Below are 21277 nucleotides of genomic sequence, written 5' to 3' on the forward strand. Positions count from 1 at the left end.
CCCAAATTCGTACATTTTCCACTTTCTTCAGCCTGAACCATCGTCCCATCAGCCCTTTGTGGCACAACCCTGGAAAAGACTCAAAGTAAATAAGGTTCCTCAACGAGTCTAGAGTCCAACGGGAGGAAGTGAGGGGATACACTCTCATCCTCGCTCCCCAACACACACGCACTCACCCCCTCACATCCATGACCTAGGCAGTGACCACAAATGCCCTCAGAGGAGGGGGCAGCCTGAATGCGGGCTCAAAAATCAATCATGCAGGTGCAGGTGGGACAGTCTGTGAGGAAAAGGTCTGGGGTTTGTAGTTGTTCTCTCACCATTATGGGATGAAATTATGTTTTGGAGTCAGGCAGATTTGGGATGGATTCCCTGCTCTCCTAGTTTTCATCTGTGTGACTTGGGAAGCGTGGTTTAAGCTCTTTAAGCTTTAATTTCCCCTTTGCATAGAGCAGATATCAGCATTTTTTTATGTTAAGGGCCAGATAGTAAATATTTTAGACTTTGTGGACCAGAGGATCTCTGTCGCAACTACCCAACTCTGCCACTGCAGCAGAAAAGCAGCCATACACAATCTGTAACTGGATGGGTGTGGCTGTGGTGCCAATAAAACTTTATTTACAAAAATGGGCTGAGGGCAGGGCCATAGTTTACCAATCCCTGGAAAGGGATGATTATCCCGGTCCGTTGTGGTGACCGGAGAATGAGACAGAGCATGGGAAGATTCTGGGCCAGCATCTTCTTCCAAAAATTCTAGTGTGACTATAAAAAACCGCATACAATGTCAAATCACATGCAGGATACTGGACGACTTGCCTAAAATACATAATCTCATTTAATGCTCATACAACCCTATGAAATAATTGCTGTAACCTCCATATTGAGATGGTACACTGAGATGGAGAAAGAAGTTGTCCAAGCCCAGAGCTGGGTGGTAGGGCTGAGATTTGAGGCTTCCACTGTCTCCATCCTTACTTCTAGACCTAAACTCCCTCTTCAGCTGCCTTCCCCAACAAAGCCATCCCAACCAGGGGAAATAATGGCCCTTTCTCCCAAAGAGGTCATTTGCCGGTCTCTTTGCCTAAACACAGGACTGGCCCTTATCTGGCCTCTTGTCCACTGAATTGGGAAGTAATGGTGCAACAACATCCAGACATAGTCTGATCAGATTGCCATGGGCCTTCTCTCCTCTGCCCAGCTGAGGTGCTGAGCTGGGTTGGTAACTGAGATGTGGTGGTTTCCTTTCACAGTGGCAGCTGAGACCAGAGCTGCCCGACTGACCACTCTCTCCAGGACAAGTAAGCAGAGGGGACTACATAGGAGGACAGCAAGAAACCCAGTGGAGAAATGCCATCTAAATATTTGTGTTCAGTTCTGTTTTTGACATGGCCTGGAGGAAATATTATTATACCCATTCTGCAGATTATATCGGAAACTGGGGCTCTGGGAGGTTAAAAGCCCTGTCATTCAGCAGTGACTTGTAGACTGGTTTCTAACCCCAGACTTCATTCAGGCTTTCTGTTATACAATAGGGATTCACAGAGAACAACCTCCTACTTAAAAATATCTAGACCGAGATGTCATCAGAAGAATTAACATATTTACTTTGCTTGCGGTCATTAACAACCATGGCTCCTTTATTAATAAGTATAAATAACTGATAATAACGGTTTACTAATACTAAGAGTGACTAAGTAAACAAATGGATTCCTTGCTTAATACGCAGTGACATTGTTGAGGACCTCCGATGTGTCGGCGGGCTCCTAGGCCCCTAGGCACCTTCTCTGAGTTAATCCTCCCTCACCCTAGAGGCCCGTTGTTATCCCCATTTTACAGATGAAGGAGGAGCTCTGAGAGGTGGGTCACTTCCCCAGGGTAGTACATCTTAGTATTCGTTTAGTTCTGAACCTGTACCTTCTGCCTTTGACGAGAACCATCTGCCCCAGCTTAGAACTGCTGAGATTTTCTCTCTTTGCTGAGCATTCGTGTCCACATCAGGAAATTTCAAAGCCTGATTTTCACATAACATCATCATGAACTTGGTCTCTGGCACATTGAAGTTAAGGCAGTTCCTTCCTTTCCAAAGCATTTTGGAGGTCCCACCTCTAGCTCTCTGGGGTACAGCCACAAGGGAAACAGTAGCCTAGCATAGTGGTTAAGTGGGTCAGCTTTAGCCAGGTGGCCCAGGTTTGCATGTCACCATTTCCTGGCTCCGTGACCTTGAGCAACTGTGTCCCCTTTCTCCTTTGTGAATGAGGGTGAGCATAGTACTAACTCACGGGGTTGTTACTGAGTTAATGTAATCGAAACACTTAGTGCTGTCTATGGCATGTAGTAAGTCTTAGTCCATTCGGGCTGCTATAACAAAGTACCACAGACTGGGTGGCTTATAAACAACAGTCATTCATTTCTCATGGCTCTGGAAATCCAAGATCAAGATGCCAGCATCGTCAAGTTCTGGTAAGAGTCCACTTCTTAGTTATGGCTGGCTGGCTACCTTTTCACTGTGTCCTCACATGGGAGAAGGGATGAGGGAGCTCTCTGGGGTCCCTTTTATAAGGACACTAATCCCATCACAAGGGATCTACCCTCATGACTTAATCACCTCTCAAAGTCCCATCTCCAAATGCCATCCTGTTGGGGGTTAGGTTTCAATATATGAATCTGGGTGGGGGGTAAGCACACACTCATTCTATAGCATACTAGAAGCTTAGTGACTGTTAAACAGCAACAGATTCATTTCACAAAGAGACCAGGGCTCAGCAGCCTTCCTAGAGCCACACCACAAGCAACTGGAATCACACAGTTCTGCTGCCTTATTCTCCTCTGTCCAAAAAATGCGATTTTTATGTTTATTTATTTTCATTCAAATTCTGGAGAAGTCTGCTTTCTCAAAGTATTTCAACAGACTCACCTGCTTCTAGCATGACAAGTTGCGGCTGTGTTTACCAGCAAGCCTGAGTCTGGGGTTCTTTTAGCTCAGCAGGGACCCTGCCCTCACCAGCTCTCCTGGGAGGTGACCAGGGGCAGAGCAAGGAGCACGTTGCCTCCTGGGCTCAGTGGGATGGGAGCTGCCTCTGGAGACCAAGATGGGACAGACTGGAGTTAATGCTTACTCCCTCTCTCTTCTTCTAGGGGCAGAACCAGGCCAAGTCCAGGAAGACACACAAGATGCGAGGGCCACACCTTCTCCAGGTAAGCATGCTCAGCTTTGTATATGTTGTATATATTGTTGTCCCCCATATGTTTATGAAATCAAGTGTGTTCCCGAGAATGAAAGAAATCACTGAAGCCAATTTACTTTTATATCCCCCAGCCCAAAATTAGACAAGGGCAATTAGAAAACAGATCCGTTAGTAGGAAGATACTGAAACCTACCTGCTAAAGAGATGCATTTGGAAAAATATAGAAAACTGTACTTAGTTGTCTATTTAAATCCACATTATAAAAGTAGCTACTTTTAATATTTGAGGATGCTTTCTCCCAGTCTGCCCCAACCCACAGTGAGCACATCTGTGAACATAAATAAAATGAATTTGAGACCACTTGGCAGCCACGGTTTTGCAGTCTGCATTTTATCACTTCATGCAATGAGAAGATATTCCCCTGACATGAAATATTTTTCTGTAACATGATTTTTAGAGGCTGTGCAATGGTTTCTTGTATGGAATCCTATAAACTGTTTAACCAATTATTTCCAACATGTGTTATTATAAATAATAGATATGCACTTGCTTTATGCCCATCCACTTCTGATAAATGCCTAGAAGTTGAATTGCTGGATAAAAGGTATAATCATTTCGGGGCTCTCACTATGTTGCCAAATTGCCCTGGAGAAAAACTGAACCAATTTACATTCATATGCACATGCCAGGGGCCAAGTGTGCCTACTATTATTTGAAAACAAGTAAACAAAAAACCTGTACCCATTTTTAATAGAAAATAAAGGTAGCTCATTATTTTCCACTGTTCCCTCTGATTCACCTTTGTGGGGTTGGAGAGCTGGGCAGGATACTAAACCTAGGAGACTGAGGTTACGACAGAACTACTAAAGGGGTGCTTCTAACCCATCAGGACCAGTGTTGAGCAAGCTGAGACAGAAGCCCAGATGTATAAAGCAAACCAATATGGTGGATTTGGGGAAGGACTGCAAGTCAGAGGCCCAGGTCTTACCCAGAGCTCTGGGAGCTGAGCCGGGGTCAGCAGATGAGTGGGCACGGAGCCTACTGAGGCTCCCTTGGTCTGGACCACACTGGGCTGGAGATCTGGCCTGTGGGTTGGAGACCTCTCTGCCTCCAGCCAAAGGAGCTGGTGGGACTGAGGTCTGAGAGCAAAGGGAGATCCAGACAGTGCCAGGGAGCCTGCCTGGGGCAGGCAGAGCCACATCACGGGCAGCCTTGACGGCCATGGAGAGGACCTTGCACTTAATTCTGAGTATGAGGAGAAGCTGATGCAGTACTCTGAGGAGTTTGCATTACTGAGTACTGTGAGTTGGCTTAATCTCTCCACCATTCTTTTTATCTCTTCACCCGCGAGCATCATCATGGACCTTCGCTCGGCAGGCTCATGATGGTAAACACAGCACAAATATAGGCCTGAGAGGCTATGACTTTTCTCGCCCACGAGATGTCATCCAGGTGGCCTAGCTTGGGGTCCTGTCAGTTTTAATGTTATCGTAGGAAATTTGGAGATTCTCACGTAGTGTCCATGGATCCCCGAGGTTCTGCCCTGATGCCTGCAGACCCAGTTTGAAGACACTCTCCCGATGCTCTGTCTGCATTTGGCCCTGACTACATGTCCATCTGCAAACCTCTTCTTGAACCACTTTTCAGATATGGACCATAAAGGTATGTGTTTTCAGGGTCTGCAGAGATTGTTGCCACAGCTAAAGGTGCAACCATCGTCCCTGCTGGCATTAAATCTCTGGGGTTGGCTGTGTCATCCGTCAGAAGTGGTCCTGAGGAGACATCTGGAAAAGGTGAGCAGAAGCAGGCAGAGATGTCTGTCCTCTCCCGGCCTCGGGATCCTCTGGTGAAGTCGTTAACCAAGCCCCTTCGGCTACCGCATCGTACTGTGACTGTCCCACTTGGTGCCACTGGGAGGCGCCATCCCTCCTGCCGCTTGAGCACTTCGATTCTCAGAGCGGGCAGATGAGCCTGCAGCCATCAGCGGCTGGAGGCCGAGCCGGGGAAAGGAACCCCTGACCGAGGGCTCTTGTCGCTCTTACTGGCCCTGAAGGAAAGAGCTTGGCGTCATGCGCAGCGTGGTTTGCTGGAAAGAATGAAACACTTGGGTTTGGATGGTTCTCCTCCCTCGGGTGCCTTGGCAAAGGCCCCGCACCGGCAAGCAGCCACAGCCAGTGGGACACACAGGAGGACTCTGCTCATGCCTGGGCAAGCCCTCCACGCATGCAAGGCTCTCGAGAGGGGGGCTGGGGAGGAGCCCTGCGCAGGCCTCCGGATTCGTGGTTCTTCCCCCTCTGAACTGAGGACAATGGAGTTTGCACAGTGGACTTTCGCCTAGCTTAGCACAAGTAGCAGGCTGAGGAGGGGAGAGGAGAAGGAGGCCAGAGAGAGAGACAGAGTCCTCGTTTCTCATCAGCCTGTGACAGGTTCACCTTCCTGCACCTGGGAAGCGGGGACAACACTTGGGTGATGCCACAGCTTGGAGAGATGCTCTTTTGTCTGACATCCCGGTGCCCGGAGGAATTTGAATCTTATGGCTGTTACTGTGGGCAGGAAGGAAAAGGCGAGCCAAGGGACGCTCTGGACAGGTACGGCCGGGTGAGGATGGCGGGTGGGCGGTGTTGATGCTGCAGTGAGAGATGACAGCCTTCCTCGATGTCGGGCATCGCTTCGGGCTCACAGAGAGCTCGCCGAGTACCATTATTTCACTCAGGAGGGCTTGTTGCCATTATGGTCCCATTTTCCTGATGAGCAGTTGAGGCTCTGAGGCTGACCTGTCTGAGGTCCTTCAGCCACAAAGGGGCAGAGCCAGGCAGACCCAGATCTTTCGATTTGGTCTAGAGCTCCACCACGAATACTGCCCAGCTGCTCTAAGAGGGTCAATCTGCAAAGACACTTCAGAAGACCCCAAATCTGCCTATTTTGCAATGAGCAGCATGTCGAATTGGGGTCCCTAGTTGATTTGCTCTGCAGGATGACACACTGAAATGAGCTTCTCAACAACTTTTAAGCATAATTGTCAAATTTTTTATCTACTGTTCTTGGAAGAATTTTCACTGACCTCATGCATTCATCTATTTATTCCTTCATTTATATAGGCATGCAGCCTACATTTATTGTGCTTTTGCTCTGTGTTGGGCACTGTGCTAGGTGCTGGAGACATAAAAAGGATTAAACCTAAACAAACTGCCTCTGCCCCATGGGACGTTGCTGAGTGAGAGACATGGACAATTCAACAAAGTACCACCTGCTGTAACAAATGCAGTGGGGACACCGAGGAAACGATGGGGAGCTCAGCCTGGAGATGAGTTAGAGGAAGATGCTGAGCAGAACTGATCAGGCTGAAAGACTAAACTCACCCAGTTCACAGCCAGTTAGAGCTCTAGTGAAATTGTGTATGCCCGCCTCCAGTGCTGGGCTTGCCAGGGGAGAATCAACAACTATAGCCAAGAGTGAAGAAGACGAATCTTACTGTAGTTAACACAAAGGGATACAGTACTGGCAGGAACATGGAACATGTCCACTGCAGGTCACGTGGTGTCTGCGTGGCTGTATGACTCACGCACCCACCTACCTCCACAATAGCTCTCCCGTCTCCACTGCACAGTCATCCCGCCCCATCATGCAACCTTTGCGGGGTATTCCGGGAAATCAGGGGCTCTGCTGCCCAGGCAGACTTCAGAAAATTTACCTCCCACCAGGTGATAGTGAAGAAGGTTTTATTCTAGCAAAGTGTATACCACACTGTGGAATCACTGTGTTTTCATCGTGGGGCTTGACAACATGCCCTCTACTCTCCAAGACAGAGAGCCATTTAAGGATTGTTCCTGAGTCCACAGCACTCAGTGAGATAAGGCAAAATAGAAATTTGGGTAGCAGTAGTCACTGTGTTCTGCTGAACCCTATGGAAAGAATATGGGGGCGCTGTTGAAGAGGTTTCCTGACTACTGACCATATTTCACAAAAAATATGAGATTTGACCAGGCAGCAAGTGAGCTATGATACAGCTTCCTTGACATCCATTAGGAAGAAATGGAAAAATGGAAAGCCATAGCCTTGAACAAGGAAGGGTTAGTCAAAATGATATTATTTTCTGCAACGGTGTCTTTTCCAAACCATGCATACTTTATATCCTGAGACATTTGAATGGTTTTCAAGGGTACTTGGATCATATATGATTTCTGATTGACTGACTTTAGATTTTAACTATTATATTAACTCTCCACCGCCACCCACCCCAGCCGAATGCCACACAAGACAGTGGCTCGGCTGTCGTAACAGCAGAATGGGGGCTGCAGTTCCCATCCCACACAGGCTAATGTGATGTGAGAGGTGGATTGTTCCTCCTCCGACTGCCGGCACCATGCAATGGGTGGTGAAGCCCATACGTGGTCAAGCACAAGCACTACCGAAAAGCCACAAGTCTGCCTGACCCCGCCTCCGGCTGTGGCCTCCAGGACCGAGTGAGAGTGGTTAAAGGACAGGGGAGAGTTGAAGAGAGAGGATTTAAGGAGCAATTGTAGCCTCCTATGGGTTGGAGCCATCACAAGTTCCCTCGGGGTGTCCACCAGCTGGGGGCACACTGTGAGGCTTTATCAGGCCAGATGGGTGGGTCTAAACAGCAAGAACATGACCCATTCTCATCTATTTCCTGAGGTCTTGCTCTTTGCTGGACACCTTCCTAGATGCAGTTCTTTATTTACGTTCGAGATAGTTACTCTGTTCTCTTTTAAGGCTATGGACAAAGGGGGTACCTTATGGATGTGAGATTCTGTTCTATTATGTAAAAGGTTGGAGGCAGTGGGTTATTTTTAGCCCATATGGTATGCTAGAAGTGGTACCCCTTCCTCAAGACTCTTTATTTCCATCTTTTGGAAAATTACTGTAATAAATATGCAAGTCACCCATCTTTTCAGTCAACAGAGTCACAATAAAAACACCAAGTTTTTTAAAGAAGAGTAAGATACATCCGGTGTGATGGACACTGCCTTAGATGTGGCATACTTGTGCAGTCCACAACCTGAACAACCATACATGGTGGCCCTTGGGATGTATATAAATGAGTCCAGTGGCACTGGAAAGGAGGCACTGGCTTCTCTCATCAATATAGGGAGTATGGGATAAGCAGGCCTGGAGGGAGTTCTGGGGACAGCTGGGGGCTCTAGGCAGTAAGCGATTTTCCTTGCTCTTAGGTGCTGTTTGTCCCATCACTGCTGCCTGGAGCAGGTGAAAAGGCTGGACTGCCTGCTCGAGAGGCTTCCTCGATCACCAGTGGTATGCGTGGATGGTACCCCCAAATGTAAGTGCTGTGAGCCAGCATAGTGGGTTGTTCTTTCATTCAAGTCAGCATCAGGACCACAGTTCATCTTATAGATGCTTTCCCAAGCACTTGTTCATCTCTAATGTGATTTAAAACGTTTCTTAACTTTGAGGCACATATTAGTACTCCTATTCCACTGAGGAGGAGACTCAAGTTCAAGAGGCTAAGTCAGCTGACAAAAGTCACAGAGCCAGTAAGAGCAGACGGGGAATAATGTAAATCACTCATGCTTACTGAGTGCTTCCCATGTGCTCTTCTGAGTTTTTCATGTGTATTAACAGAGTTCATCCTCACACCAATCCTATGAGGTAGCACCACGAGACTTCCCATTTTACAGAGGCGGCGACTGAGGTCCAAGACCACACAGGTAGAAGGAGGTGATAGAACTGGGGCTGGAACTGTGAAACCATAGAGCCTCAGGCCCAGAACCGAGTCTTCACTGAGCCAGTGGGTCTCTTTTCCTGAGAAGCAGAACACTTTTCCCAAGTGAGGTCCCCTGAGGAAACCCATAAAAAGGGGAGTGTCTCTGGCTGAAGGAAGAGGTGGGCCTGCATCTCCACTCCTCCCAGGTGTGGAAGCCGGAGGTGCCTCCATGGCCATTCAGGGCCTGGGGGGGGGGGGGGAGGGGGGCTATTTGGAAACAGTCCCACCCTTAGGAGCCTCACTCTGTTGGGCTTGCTTTACAACTGGCTTCATCTCCATTCTCTGGCTGCACCTCCCCATGTACATCAGTGGATGTATTTCCCTTACCCTTTGCAGTTTAAAAGGAAATGGTCCCTATAGCATTTCTCGAGAGCCCTGAGAGGGTTTGTCTCACCCTCACTTTTTATCTGGGGAAGGCCCAGGCTGAGGCTTCAGTGCCACCTCCTCCCTCAGCCTCCAGGAATCCCAGCCTTGGAGGATCGTGTGTGCCTCTCACCTCCCAGGAGGGAGCTCTGTGCTTTACATGTCACTTACTCATTCATTCATTCACCCAATTATCTGCTTATCCAAAAAACCTCCATCGGGACCTAGGAACACAGCGAACAGACATGATCCCTGCCTCAAAATGCTCACAGCCCGCAAGGAAGAGAGACAAGCAAGGGACTCTTCTAGTATCATTAGTATTGCTACGAGGTGGTACAGGTGCCCAGGACCGTGGTGAAAGGGGTTTTGAGCCTGCGGAATACGGCAGCCAGGATGGGAGAATTTGGGAGAAGTTAGAAGGGCAGTGAAGGAGGTTTTCCAAGAGGTTAACAGGTTCCCAGGTGGCCGTGCTGGGTGTGGGTGTTCCAAGAAAAAGGAAGAGAAAGACTGTGGCCTTTGGGGAACTCCTGGCAGTTTGGGAACGACACGTGGTTCTGTATTTCGGGAAGAGATAGTGGGAGTCGCGGGATCATGGTGATGCAAGGTGAGGCTGGCGAGACAGGTACCAGATCACGAATCCAAGGCTGAAACATTTACATTTTGTCCTCTAGGGGGTGAGAAGCCAGGGGTGGGTTTAGAACCCATGAGTAACAGGACCAGATGATCGTTGTCTGTGATGCAATCACGCCTTGAGGTCCCACCTGCTCAGCTAAAGGCGCCTTCATCCCTCTGGTCTCACTGAATCCAGGAAGGTTGTGTGTTGTTCAAACTCCTACAGGGCTTCCGTGAACTGGTTCCGACCCTCTGTGAGCCCTGAGCACCGTGTCCTGTAGCAGCTGCAGGTGTCGGGTTGTGAGAAATGAGGGCAACTCGGAGCCTGCTCCGGGCCACCCCACATAAGGCACAGGGGCCCAAGTGCAGAGCTGCTCTGGGGAACAGGCTCAGGTCTGGGTCCGCTCTGCTCTTCCATGTCTCCTCTTTCTGCCTCCTGCTGTGGAGATGCAACGAGTATGTCTGGGGCTGATGTGAAGGCCAGGGTAGGAGATGTGGAGGGTCAGTGTGATGAGAAAAGTTCTGGTTGACGAATACTTCGCGGTAGGATCAGACAAAAAAACATTAAACGGACCAAATACGTCTTTGAAAGCCACAGACAAGGATAACGTTTGCAGAATGCTTGCCTATGTCCGAGCACCTTCAAATACATTATTTCCTTTGAACCACACGCGTGTTCTGCATGCCAACCCACACTACATGCAATTGAAACTTGCAAGAAATAAAGTAGGGTCACCAGACGGAGCAAATAAAAATACAGATAGCAAAAATACATGTATTTCTGCTGTGATAGTAAGAACCATAGGGTGGGATTCGATGGGAACCCACAGGAAAGACACTCCCTTTAGCCAGAGGGGCTGGAGGAAGCTTTCTGGACGTGGTGGGGGGATGCCGGGTGGATTCCTGACAGACGAGTATGCGCTAACCAGGAGGAGAAAGTTAAGAATATTCCCAGTAGAGGACTCAGTGGACGCAGGACCAAGAGGTTCAGGACGGAGCCGGGGAGTACAGGGCGGAAGGGGCAAGCACCCTGCGGTGTCTCAGGTCTGCTCCCCTGTTCTTGCCCCCTAAGGTGTAGGCCAGAGCCTGTGTGAGAAGCTGCTTTGTGTCTGTGACCAGACAGCGGCTGAATGCCTGGCCTCTGCCTTCTACAACCAAAGCCTCAAGTCACCTGGCAGACAGGAGTGCCAGGGCCACCGGCCATCCTGCGAGGACGGCAGGATTTCAGCTTCGTCCCTTGGCTCCAGCTCTGAGGAGAGCAGTGTGGAGGCCCCGCCGCCCAGGGAGGGCCTGAGAAGAACCAGAAGATTCCTGGGGAAGTCCCTTGGTCTCCTGGGGACTAGGCCACAGCGTGGCCCCAGATAGAGTCCCAGGGAAAATGACCAATCACACCCTATCGTTCTGTCCCTCCTGCTACTGTAACCTCTCTGGGCCCATCTCCATCCTCTCTGTCCTCAGCAGAGGCTCAAAGCGGGGAGAGGCAGGAAGACCCTTGCACATGTGCATTGTGATGTTTGTCAGCTCACATCCAAATGTGTCTTTGGAGAAGGCAAACGAGGGGGCGGTTATATGTTTCCTGGAGTGCACTGTAGGGGCTCAATAAATATTCCCATCAACATTTCTTTGTCTGGTTTGGTTTTGAAGATGCTGGTACATGAATAGATGGCAAAGGTGAGATGGCAGAGGAATGGAGGGGGAAAAGATATCTTCACTCCCCAATCACTGAAATCACAATCTTCTATTCAAAAAATACAGAAGGGAGTATGTTTAATCAATCTTATGAGATCACCTATGGGTCACCAATAACCCACCAAAGACATATGCCAAGGACTGAGATGACAGCTCTTCCGGTATGTTATTAAGAGAATGGCCTCAGCCACCTCCATGAAGAATCACTGATAACCCTGTCTTGGGTCTGGCAATATTAAATTGATTAAAAAAAAAATGATAGGGTTTATCCCAGTGGCTGGAAGTTTGGGGGATGCCAATGCCCACTCAGACACAGACAAATATAATAGTAATTACAAAAAAATGGAAATTATATCCCTCCATCCATCCACCCACCCACCCATCTGATAGTCATTGAGATTTTACCGTGCATCAGGAAAAAGGCAATGTGCTTCCAGAATCCCCTTCAGTATTCCACAAGGATCTGAACTATAGTTCACACCACATCCTTGGTTCTCTATTCCCATAAATCACGTGTCCTGCAGTGAGACAATACAGGGTCCCTGCCTGCTCCACAGACAGGCGGGAAAGCAGAGCCTCTGAAGAGTTCGTGTTCGTGACCTTCTCATGGTGTGGCACTATCCTGACGTTAAAGAATTGAAAACCTTAAGAAACCAAAAGGTCGTGGTGCCAAGCCAGCAGCTGGTACCTTCCCTACCTTCCAGGGAAATCACCTGATGAGCACCTTTTGATGAATCCAACACATTGGAATTTTTTTTTTTTTTTTTGCGTGGCACGTGGGATCTTAGTTTCCCAACCAGGGATCTAACCCGTACCCCCCGTAGTGGGAGCGTGGAGTCTTAACCACTGGACTGCCAGAGAAGTCCCTCACGTTGGAATCTTTTGAATAATGTGACCTTTTAAGTAACAGCTGAAATTTGGGTCCTCCCAGAAGCGGACCCTTACACAAGGACTTGAGAGCAAGTGGTTTATTTGGAAAGTGCAGGAAACGCTGAGGGGAGAACAAAGGGATAAGACGGCAGAGGAACGGTAGCCAGTGAAAGCTGCGTTACCAAGGCAGTTGCCCCTGGAAGTAGAATATGCATAGTGCACGTGCGCGCGCGCGCACGCACGCACGCACGCACACACACACGCACACACACACACACACACACACCGCTGGGAGAGGAGACAGACCTTCTATCAGATCAGTCTTTACTCCCATGGAGAGCGATGTCTCCTGCCTGCTGCACCTGGGGGCCGGAGGCTCTGGAGGCTGAGGAAGCCTTTAGGCCAAGAAATGCAGGTGAGAGTGTCTGGCAATCAGCCCGCAGGCACCACAGCGGTCAAGGCGAGGCGGGCCACCAATGGCACTCCCTTCCTTTAACCCAGCAGGTGTGTGCTAAGTGTCCGCTTCCCGTGGCCGGCACCATGCTAGGCTGCCCACACGTATGGTAACTGCCTGCCTTCTCCACACCTTCACCTGAGGCAGCTGAATGTTGCTGAAGGACAAAAGCAACTGAGCTGACCCACTTCACTTGAAGCTCATGACCACAAAAACCTCAAATGGACACTCAACCTTTTCTTAGTAAGCTGAGTTTTCTGTTGTCCAAGACAACTGTTTGGTCCCCTTCCTCCTCTCCTCAAACCTTCCACACCTCCCCTTGCTCTCAGCTGAGAACTGTCCAGAGCGGAAGGGTCTGAGATTTTACCTTATTTGTAACTTAACAAGTTGGTCTGCATTTCATGGATGCTGGCAGAAGATACGAGATGCTTGGGTCAGAGACAAAGGACTTTATTACTTACAGTAATGGCAGTAGCCTGAGTATGATAATTTATGCTGGTTCCTCAAGCCCTGGGCCAATGCAAAGAGAGTCAGGTAACACCTACACACAGGGTGGGTTTCATTACACAGGGAACCTAAAATATTTATTGGCCACAAGCCTGCCTTTTACCCCAGGAAAGAGATCATCTGTATTATACAGGACAAGAAGCATGTCTGTCCTTGGCTCCAAAGGGAGATGCCATCTCTGTGTTCCAAGTCTGTAGGATGTACTATATCCTTAAAAAAGATAATCCAGAATAAAGATAGTGTCTCTGTTCACAAGACATGCAGAAATGCAAGGCACATGGCTACAATGACCTCACCTAATACTCCATTGAGAAAACTGAAGTTTTCCCGTGGGAATGTCCTGATCTTCTTGCCACCAAAGCTACAAAATTACCGGCGGTCTTTGTCTTCCTTCTTGTTTCAATGAAAAAAGTGTTCCTTATCCATGTCAAAGGTCAACCCCTCCACCTACACTCTGGCTACAGTACCCCCCTATTGCCTTTTCCAGGGCTTGATTCCTGCAAACATTTCCTTTTTATTCTATATCAATTCATCCCTCTCTTCTTCTGTATCATTCTAATCAGCATGCAAACATGCCCTAAAGTCTCCCATCTTTAAAAAATCTCTCCCTTGACTCATTAAACTAAGATGGTGGAAACATGAAATTATAAATCTGATGCTCCTAGATTTAATCTTGTCCTTAAATACCACACTAGGTGGTGCTATATTGGGTATCTTTTGCCTGAACTTCACATCATCCAACCCTACCTTACTCCAGATCCTGCCGTGATAACCAGTTCCACACAGGCTTCCACCTGCCTCGTGCACGGGGGTGGAATCTGACAATGCCTGCCTTCTGCACTTCTACGCTCCGTGCATGGGACACAGGACTTCTCTGAGAAAAAGGCATGGCACGCCTTGGGAAACTGCCCAGCACTCAAGCACACACAATCCAAAAACGCGGGGGAGTTAATGTCAACAGGGCCACCCTTGACCATGAAGAACAGAAGCGGAGCATACATGCTTCCCCAGCTTTCATCAGCTGGGCGGACAGTTCTGAGATTATTTCATGAGACTCCTCAGGCTGTCCAGCAGGATGGATCTCCAGTCACCTATGGTGCTGGTAATTCATAAATAAACCCTCTTAATGAGCTTTTGCTCACTGCACTTCACTGGTCCGGTCCCTCGTTGGGGTTCCCTGGAATCACTTCCCAGAGCAATTCCTACATGTAAGCCTTTGTCTTCGGCTCTGCTTTGGGAGAACCTAGGCTAAGTTACTGGCTTCCCAAGTCTGCCTGTGACTCGAAGTGTTAAGTACAAGGCGAATGTAATATAGCAAAACTAAGAGGCAGGGCTTGATGCTACACACTGGCTCTGCTTTTTCATTCATGTGAACTTATGTATCAGATGAGAGAACGGGACGCAACCAATTACAGCTGAAAAGAAAACGCATGAGAGAGTCTTATCACACAGGTTGCTCATTTTACACCTCCAGAAAACAGGTTCAGAAAACTGGAGTGACTGGCCTAAGACTGCAGAACTGAGACAGCTGCCCAGCTTGCTTAAGACGCTATGCATGGTGAACTCAAGGATTATTAATGACAAACACTGACTCAGTGTCTAGTCTGTGCCATGTAAGCATGACACGAGGAACCTCTTCTAAGTGATTCATTTACCCCTCAACAGATGACCTCTGAGGGCAGAACATACTCGCCTCATTTTACATACTTCAAAGCTCAAAGTTCCGGCACTGCCTAAGGCTACTCGGCCAGGAGTGGCAGGGTGGGGTCTGAAGCCAGAGCCCGTGCTCCTCGTTGCTTTGCCAAACTGCGAAAGGAAGTCCCTGAAGCCCATCTGGCTATGGTGGGCTTTCCTGCCAGCGACAGGAGAGCAGACCAGGTGGCAGAGGGTACTAGAGAGGAGCTATCGTTTTAGAGAGAGGCTTCATGTAACTTACACAGCAAAGGGGTAGGGTTGAAAATACAAACAGTAAGACTAATGCAGGGGTGGAAACCGTGCTTTCACAGGCACACACTAAGAGCTTAATGTTAGCTGTATCTTACCACGACTGCAGTTATGGTTCTGATCCTTCCAATGTATGTGAGGATGAATCCATTTGGCAGCTTGGTTTTCACTGAAGTTCTTCATTTTTAACTAAAGCAAAATAGTGAATACGTTTAATTTAATAAATGCAATGGCTATTACAAAAATGTACGTATACAGAAGTAATTTGATTTTGTTTTATTGCTTACATATGAATTGCACAGTGAATTGTTACATTTCAAAAAACTCAATTCATTACATTTAGTACATATATTGGCATGAATAAAACAAATCAGTACCATTTTCAGAAAGGAAGAAAAGAGATATTGAGAGGAAGGGGAAGTTAACTGCTGGTTAAGTACAGTATTATGATTCTAAAAGATAATGAGTTCAGAAGTATTAAGGAAGTGTGTGTGTGTTTAGGTTAACTCCAATGACTATATAAGCAAAGACAACACAAGTATAGGAGGAACATTTCAATGTTAACTATTCAATGTCAAGGAAAAAAAATGAATGATATAAGCAACAGTATATAGCAAAAAGAGAATGATTAACAGTTTTTATTAAGAGTTTTAAATATCTACAAAAATATAGCAATACAGTGAACTTCAACACATCCTACACTTTCAGTATCCAAACTGGCTGTAATACAGTAGGCATACCTATGACGTGCAGGATCTCCTGCAATCTCCTGGAAGGGACAGAAAGCCTAAGAAAAGACCCCTCATTTCTTGGGAATCGTTGTTAACAAGACCAGTTCAGTAATCTAGGATATACAGAAGTCTACTGTGATTTAAAAACAACTACAACAGGAAAAAAATCCCACAAAACCCAAATCTACAGTTTACAAAACAGACCAAGAGGTGTGATAAACATTAACTGAAATGGTTTTCCTTTACATGCTATACATGCATTTTTAAATCACAGAGAAACATGAAATTTTGTAGAGCAAAGTTTGTTTTGCACGAGTGCAAATGAATATATATCTTCTTTTCTTATACTATTAAATTATATATATTTTTCATACAAAAGCACCCAGTGTTAATCTATAAAACGACATCCAAGTGGATGATTGTTTTTGCATGTCCCCCTGCTTAGATTTTTACACAATCTTTCTTTAAAAATACAGAAAAAAAGGGAAATTAAAAAAACGTAAAACTTGGCCTATTAAATGGTGAAACATTTTTACCTCGTCAAGAGGTAAAGTTACAGTGACAGCTGCAATGGGGGCCATTTAACCCCCCAAGTGGTGACTGCACTATCACTTGGAAAACAACGTCTTGTTTATCAACAGTGAGTAAACCACCCAGGATGTTTGAGTATCGTTTGATAGGTTTAAAAAGACTAGGATCTTCTGCAAGATGTTTCAAGATGCTGTACTTTGGTTTAAATATTCAAAAAATTTTTGAGTATGCTTGTTCTATTATTACTTCCTCACTTTTTTGTTTCTACTAAAGGTGCCCAAATAACTGTAAACACCAAGTAATAACATGCCTTTCTTCACTGCAATTTTTCAAACAAAATCTAAAGCTAAAAATGCAATTATTTTTTGGGTTACAATTTTTGATATGTATATTGTTTTATGTAAAAGGGAATCAAATCTGAAAAGGTAGTAGAATTATAAACAGATTATTTTATTAAAATGTCCTAAAAGAATTTTATGAGTTGCAAAGAAAATTGTTCATTTTTGCCATGTGATGGAATTCACTAAAATGTTCACAATTTTAAGAACACTGTAAGTTTGTCAGCACATGTAATCTTGGTAGCTTAAGTCAATACAAGCTTAAATTGACGATCTATATAGCACACTTGATTGCTAAACCCATAGGCACTCTTTTCAAATGTAATATCACAAATCCTAAACAGATGCATACAAGTTACAGTTCAAATCTTACAAACTGAAAGTCCATTTGGGGCCTTTTTTGACTATAAGGATTTAAAAACTGCACAATATTAAAATGTAAATTAATATGCTCTCAACAGAAATCAAAATGTACACACTCTTCACAGGTGAACTAGTAGCTGTTTTAAATGTCTTTTTTTCCTATACTAAATATATAGCTCATTTAATTAATGGAGCCACAGCAAAATACTACTGTAATTTCAAAGCATAGTCTGTAAACTAATACATCTAATGATGTAAAAAATATTGCACAGTTCAGTACTCCAAGAGCAAGCTCTGAGACTCTCAAGTAGAACGGTCAAACTTTTGGCAGAAAACACAGTATTACAAGAACTAGACACTTTAAAGTCGGAGATTTTAGGGTCATATTCTAGGAATATTACTCAGTAAATGTCATCTCCACAAACAAGTTGAGGAATGACTGTCACATACCGTTACAGCGAACGAACAGAGGGATGCACACGACGACATCTAGAACGTGGGGACCAAGAGCCACAGAACAGTTCTGCTGCTCCAGGATTAGGAATATATTTGTATGTTTTTGCTTTTTCAGATAAAGAAAAACAACAGCAATTCTAATTTTAAGCAGTTGCGTAGATGTCTAAGAAATACAGTAGACACTTGATACATCTTCAACCCTCTGAAGGCTTAATTTTTTTTTAAATTACATGTTTGTGAAAATTTTTAAATATACTATTTAACAATTAATGTGAGACCAATATACGTTCAATTTTTTTTTTATACGTTCAATTTTAAAAGCCATCAGGAACCTCAAAAAAAATTAACATGGCATAAACCTATCTTCAAAAGTACTCTAAATCATATAATATAGCTGCAAAATATCTAATCTGATATGCCAAGCATTCGGTTAAAGATAAATTCCATCATAATTTTCACGAAGTATGTTAACACACATTAAGTAAACCCTGAAAACTCAGCTTGGCCCTAATTTTTAGGCTTTATGCTGAGGTCTTCGTGAGCCACTCAGTACACACACAGATCTGGAAACTTCATCTCGTAGACCGGGACAGACTGGTATTGGGCGTGCCCAGAAGTAATGGTCAGTGTTCCTGATGGACTGGGAGGAGGGCTGTAAAAGAGCGAGGCATCGTCAACAGGTGCATTGCAAAGCTGTTCACTTCACGGAGCACTCTTGCTACTACCTGCCAGCAGCAGAGTGAGGCTCCTTCATCGCAGGGATCAGTGTGACGGAATTGCGGGCCAGCTACAAGGTGGCATGGCACATAGATCACAGTGGTACCAAGCTGTTTTTAAGTCTACACTAGACATTCTCCTCTGAATATATGTATATATAATTTTTACAGTGGGATTATGCTATACCCACTCATGTAAGCTTGCTGTGTTTCACTAGTAAAAAATCTTATATATACATATATTAACTTCTTTTGATGACCATTGCATGGTACTTCAATATATAGATATATTATAATTGATTTACTTCAACGGACAGATGTAGGTTCATTTTCATTTTTCATTATCATAAATAATGCTGACAGGTCTATTCTTTTTTTTTTTTTTTTTTTTTTTTTTTGCCGTACGCGGGCCTCTCACTGTTGTGGCCTGTCCCGTTGCGGAGCACAGGCTCCGGACGCGTAGGCTCACCGGCCATGGCTCACGGGCCCAGCCGTTCCGCGGCATGTGGGATCTTCCCAGACCGGGGCACGAACCCGTGTCCTCTGCATTGGCAGGCGGACTCTCAACCACTGCGCCACCAGGGAAGCCCCTAGGTCTATTCTTATACATAATTTTATCCTGTCTCCTTGGTTTATAGTCTTACACACAGAATTTCTGCATCAAAGTGTATTTACATTTTTGAGACTGGTACACAGTGCCATAATACTGGCAATTCATACTTTCAACATCTGAGTGTAGCCATCCCCTTACACCATTATAAATATTGGCTATAATCATTCTTTCTTGTTATTTTAATCTTTGGCGCTCTGGCAGGCAAAAGGGAATTCTTTCTTTCTTTTATTTTCACATTTCGGGTTACTACTAATGCTATATACCTTTGTAGATTTAGTATCCATTCTGCATTTCTTTTAAAATGAATTGTCTACTTGAGTCTACTGCCTGTATTTCTACTCAGATATTTTTCTTTTATCAGTTTCGGAAACTGATCTTTTGTCACATGATACCAATGTTCTTCCCTCAATTCATTACTTCATTCTTATCTCTACCATAGATAAAGATACTGACACTTCCATCATTCAAAAAAGGTCCTTTGTGTCCTCAACCAATTTCTCCCTACTCCCACATACCCATACACATACACCCACATCCAACAGTAACTATGTTCTGATCGCCGTCACTGAAGGTTAGTGTCACTTGTTCTTGAATTTCACATGGTCTATACAGCCTATAGGAATGGTCCATACAAGCTATACTCGTTTATGTTTGATTTCTTTTGCTCAATGCATTTTTTAAAATTTACCCCCAAAATGTGTTCCTTTTTACTGCTGAATAGTATTTCACTATTGTAAGAGTACCACTATTTGTCTACTCTCTCTCCGTTCTCCTGTTGATGGGCATCTGGTAATTATGAAAAAAGCTGCTAAAACATTCATGTACATGTCTTTTTGTGAATCTAAGTTTTCATTTCTCTGGGCAAATACTGAGATATGGGATTACAGGATCAAGAGCAGGTATATGTTTAACTTTATAAGACACTGCCGAAGTTTTGCAAAGTGTACCAATTTATACTCCTATGAGCAATATATGCGAATTCTTCTATGATGTCCAATATACCATTAAGCCCATCCAATGACATTTTTTTCTTTCAGATATTATAACATTCAGTTCTTGAACTACAATTTGGTTCCTTTTTAGACTTTCCATTTCTCTCCTAAAATATACATATTTTTTCCTTTAAATTCTTTGATATGTGTGTGTGTTCTTTTTAGGTCATTGTCTACTAATTCCAATAATTGGATCAATCATCTGTGGGGCTGCTTATTCTTTTTCTGTATTTTCCTGCTCCTTTGCATTTCTTGTAATTTTTTTCTTATTGTACTAAGGTCAAAGTGAATGAAGGAACAATGGAAACTGAGATATAATATTGCTTATTTTGTTTCTTTTCTCAAGCATACAAACTCTTTTCTCTATCTCCTAGTTAGAATGAGGCAAATTAACAAGAGGAAATATATCAAATAGAAACTGAAAACCCTGAAGGTACACTAAGAAGTCTATTTCATTTCTCTGTATCATGTGAGGTACCCAAAACTACTACTTCCTAACTAGGTGACCTTGGATAAATTACCAAACTTCTACGTGCATCTGTTTCTACATTTGTAAAGTAAAAATAATCACTACATATTTTTAAAATCTGTTGTAAACACTAAATGAAAGAATGTACTTAGCACAGTGCCTAGAACACCATAAGTGTTCAGTAAATAACTATTAGCAGTAAGGCTTAATAAATACAAATTATTAGTAGTAGTTGCAGTACCAATGAAACCGAATTAGTCATGAAACTTATTCTAAAATATTAAATCCATATAGTTATGATAGTGTGATTAAATGTAACATGGTGGCCTCTAGCAACATTTCTTTTAAGAACATGAGTTATGGATTTGAATTTTGATTATTTCCACTCACTAGCTGGATAAACTTCAGCTAGTTACTTTATTTCTCTAAGCCTCAGTGTCTTTACCTGGGGTGGGGGGGAAAGGATCTACCTAACTTTTCAGGCCTGTGGGGAGGATTAGTAAAAACAACAGATATAAAGCAGCAGGTATTTACTGTTACAATTAACAGGCATCAAAGAAGCTGTGGACAGGGAGTGTTGCCTGCCATTCCAGTTCTGCAAGATCAAGCCATCAGCCACCGCAGTCACCTACAATGGTGCGCCCTGAGGGGAAGTCAGGATGGAGAAAAACAGGGAGCATTCTGTTCTTTGGATACTGGCC

The 21277-nt window shown here is 45.0% G+C and overlaps 2 protein-coding genes across 8 annotated transcripts in view; one reads left to right on the forward strand and one right to left on the reverse strand.

Moving 5' to 3' along the window:
- The window catches only part of OC90 (otoconin 90), a 25294-nt gene extending 13925 nt beyond the window's left edge, over positions 1-11369 (forward strand). Inside the window, exons 9-14 of the mRNA XM_089899200.1 lie at positions 1251-1298; positions 3142-3195; positions 4862-4978; positions 5602-5773; positions 8378-8484; positions 10976-11369. Of these exons, the coding sequence (XP_089755326.1) occupies positions 1251-1298; positions 3142-3195; positions 4862-4978; positions 5602-5773; positions 8378-8484; positions 10976-11268 (791 nt within the window). The 3' untranslated portion in view covers positions 11269-11369. The remainder of the gene's footprint in view (positions 1-1250; positions 1299-3141; positions 3196-4861; positions 4979-5601; positions 5774-8377; positions 8485-10975) is intronic.
- The window catches only part of EFR3A (EFR3 homolog A), a 188040-nt gene that overhangs the window by 76265 nt on the left and 90498 nt on the right, over positions 1-21277 (reverse strand). For 4 of the 7 annotated variants that reach the window (XR_002642014.2, XR_016388280.1, XR_016388282.1 and 1 more), the window contains exon 23: positions 15466-15556. Coding sequence is in view for 3 of the 7 variants with exons in the window: in XM_022554046.2 (XP_022409754.1) it covers positions 18333-18438 (106 nt within the window). In the remaining 4 variants the exon portion in view is untranslated. Of the gene's footprint in view, positions 1-871; positions 15557-15990; positions 18439-18870 lie in introns of those variants that run through there. The other 3 variants (XM_089898722.1, XM_022554046.2, XM_089898720.1) reach the window with 3 other exon arrangements.

The sequence above is a fragment of the Delphinapterus leucas genome, chromosome 17 (assembly GCF_059928025.1).
Source record: "Delphinapterus leucas isolate spDelLeu-1000000601 "Yukka" chromosome 17, BTC_Dleu_Yukka2, whole genome shotgun sequence".
NCBI lineage: Eukaryota > Metazoa > Chordata > Mammalia > Artiodactyla > Monodontidae > Delphinapterus > Delphinapterus leucas.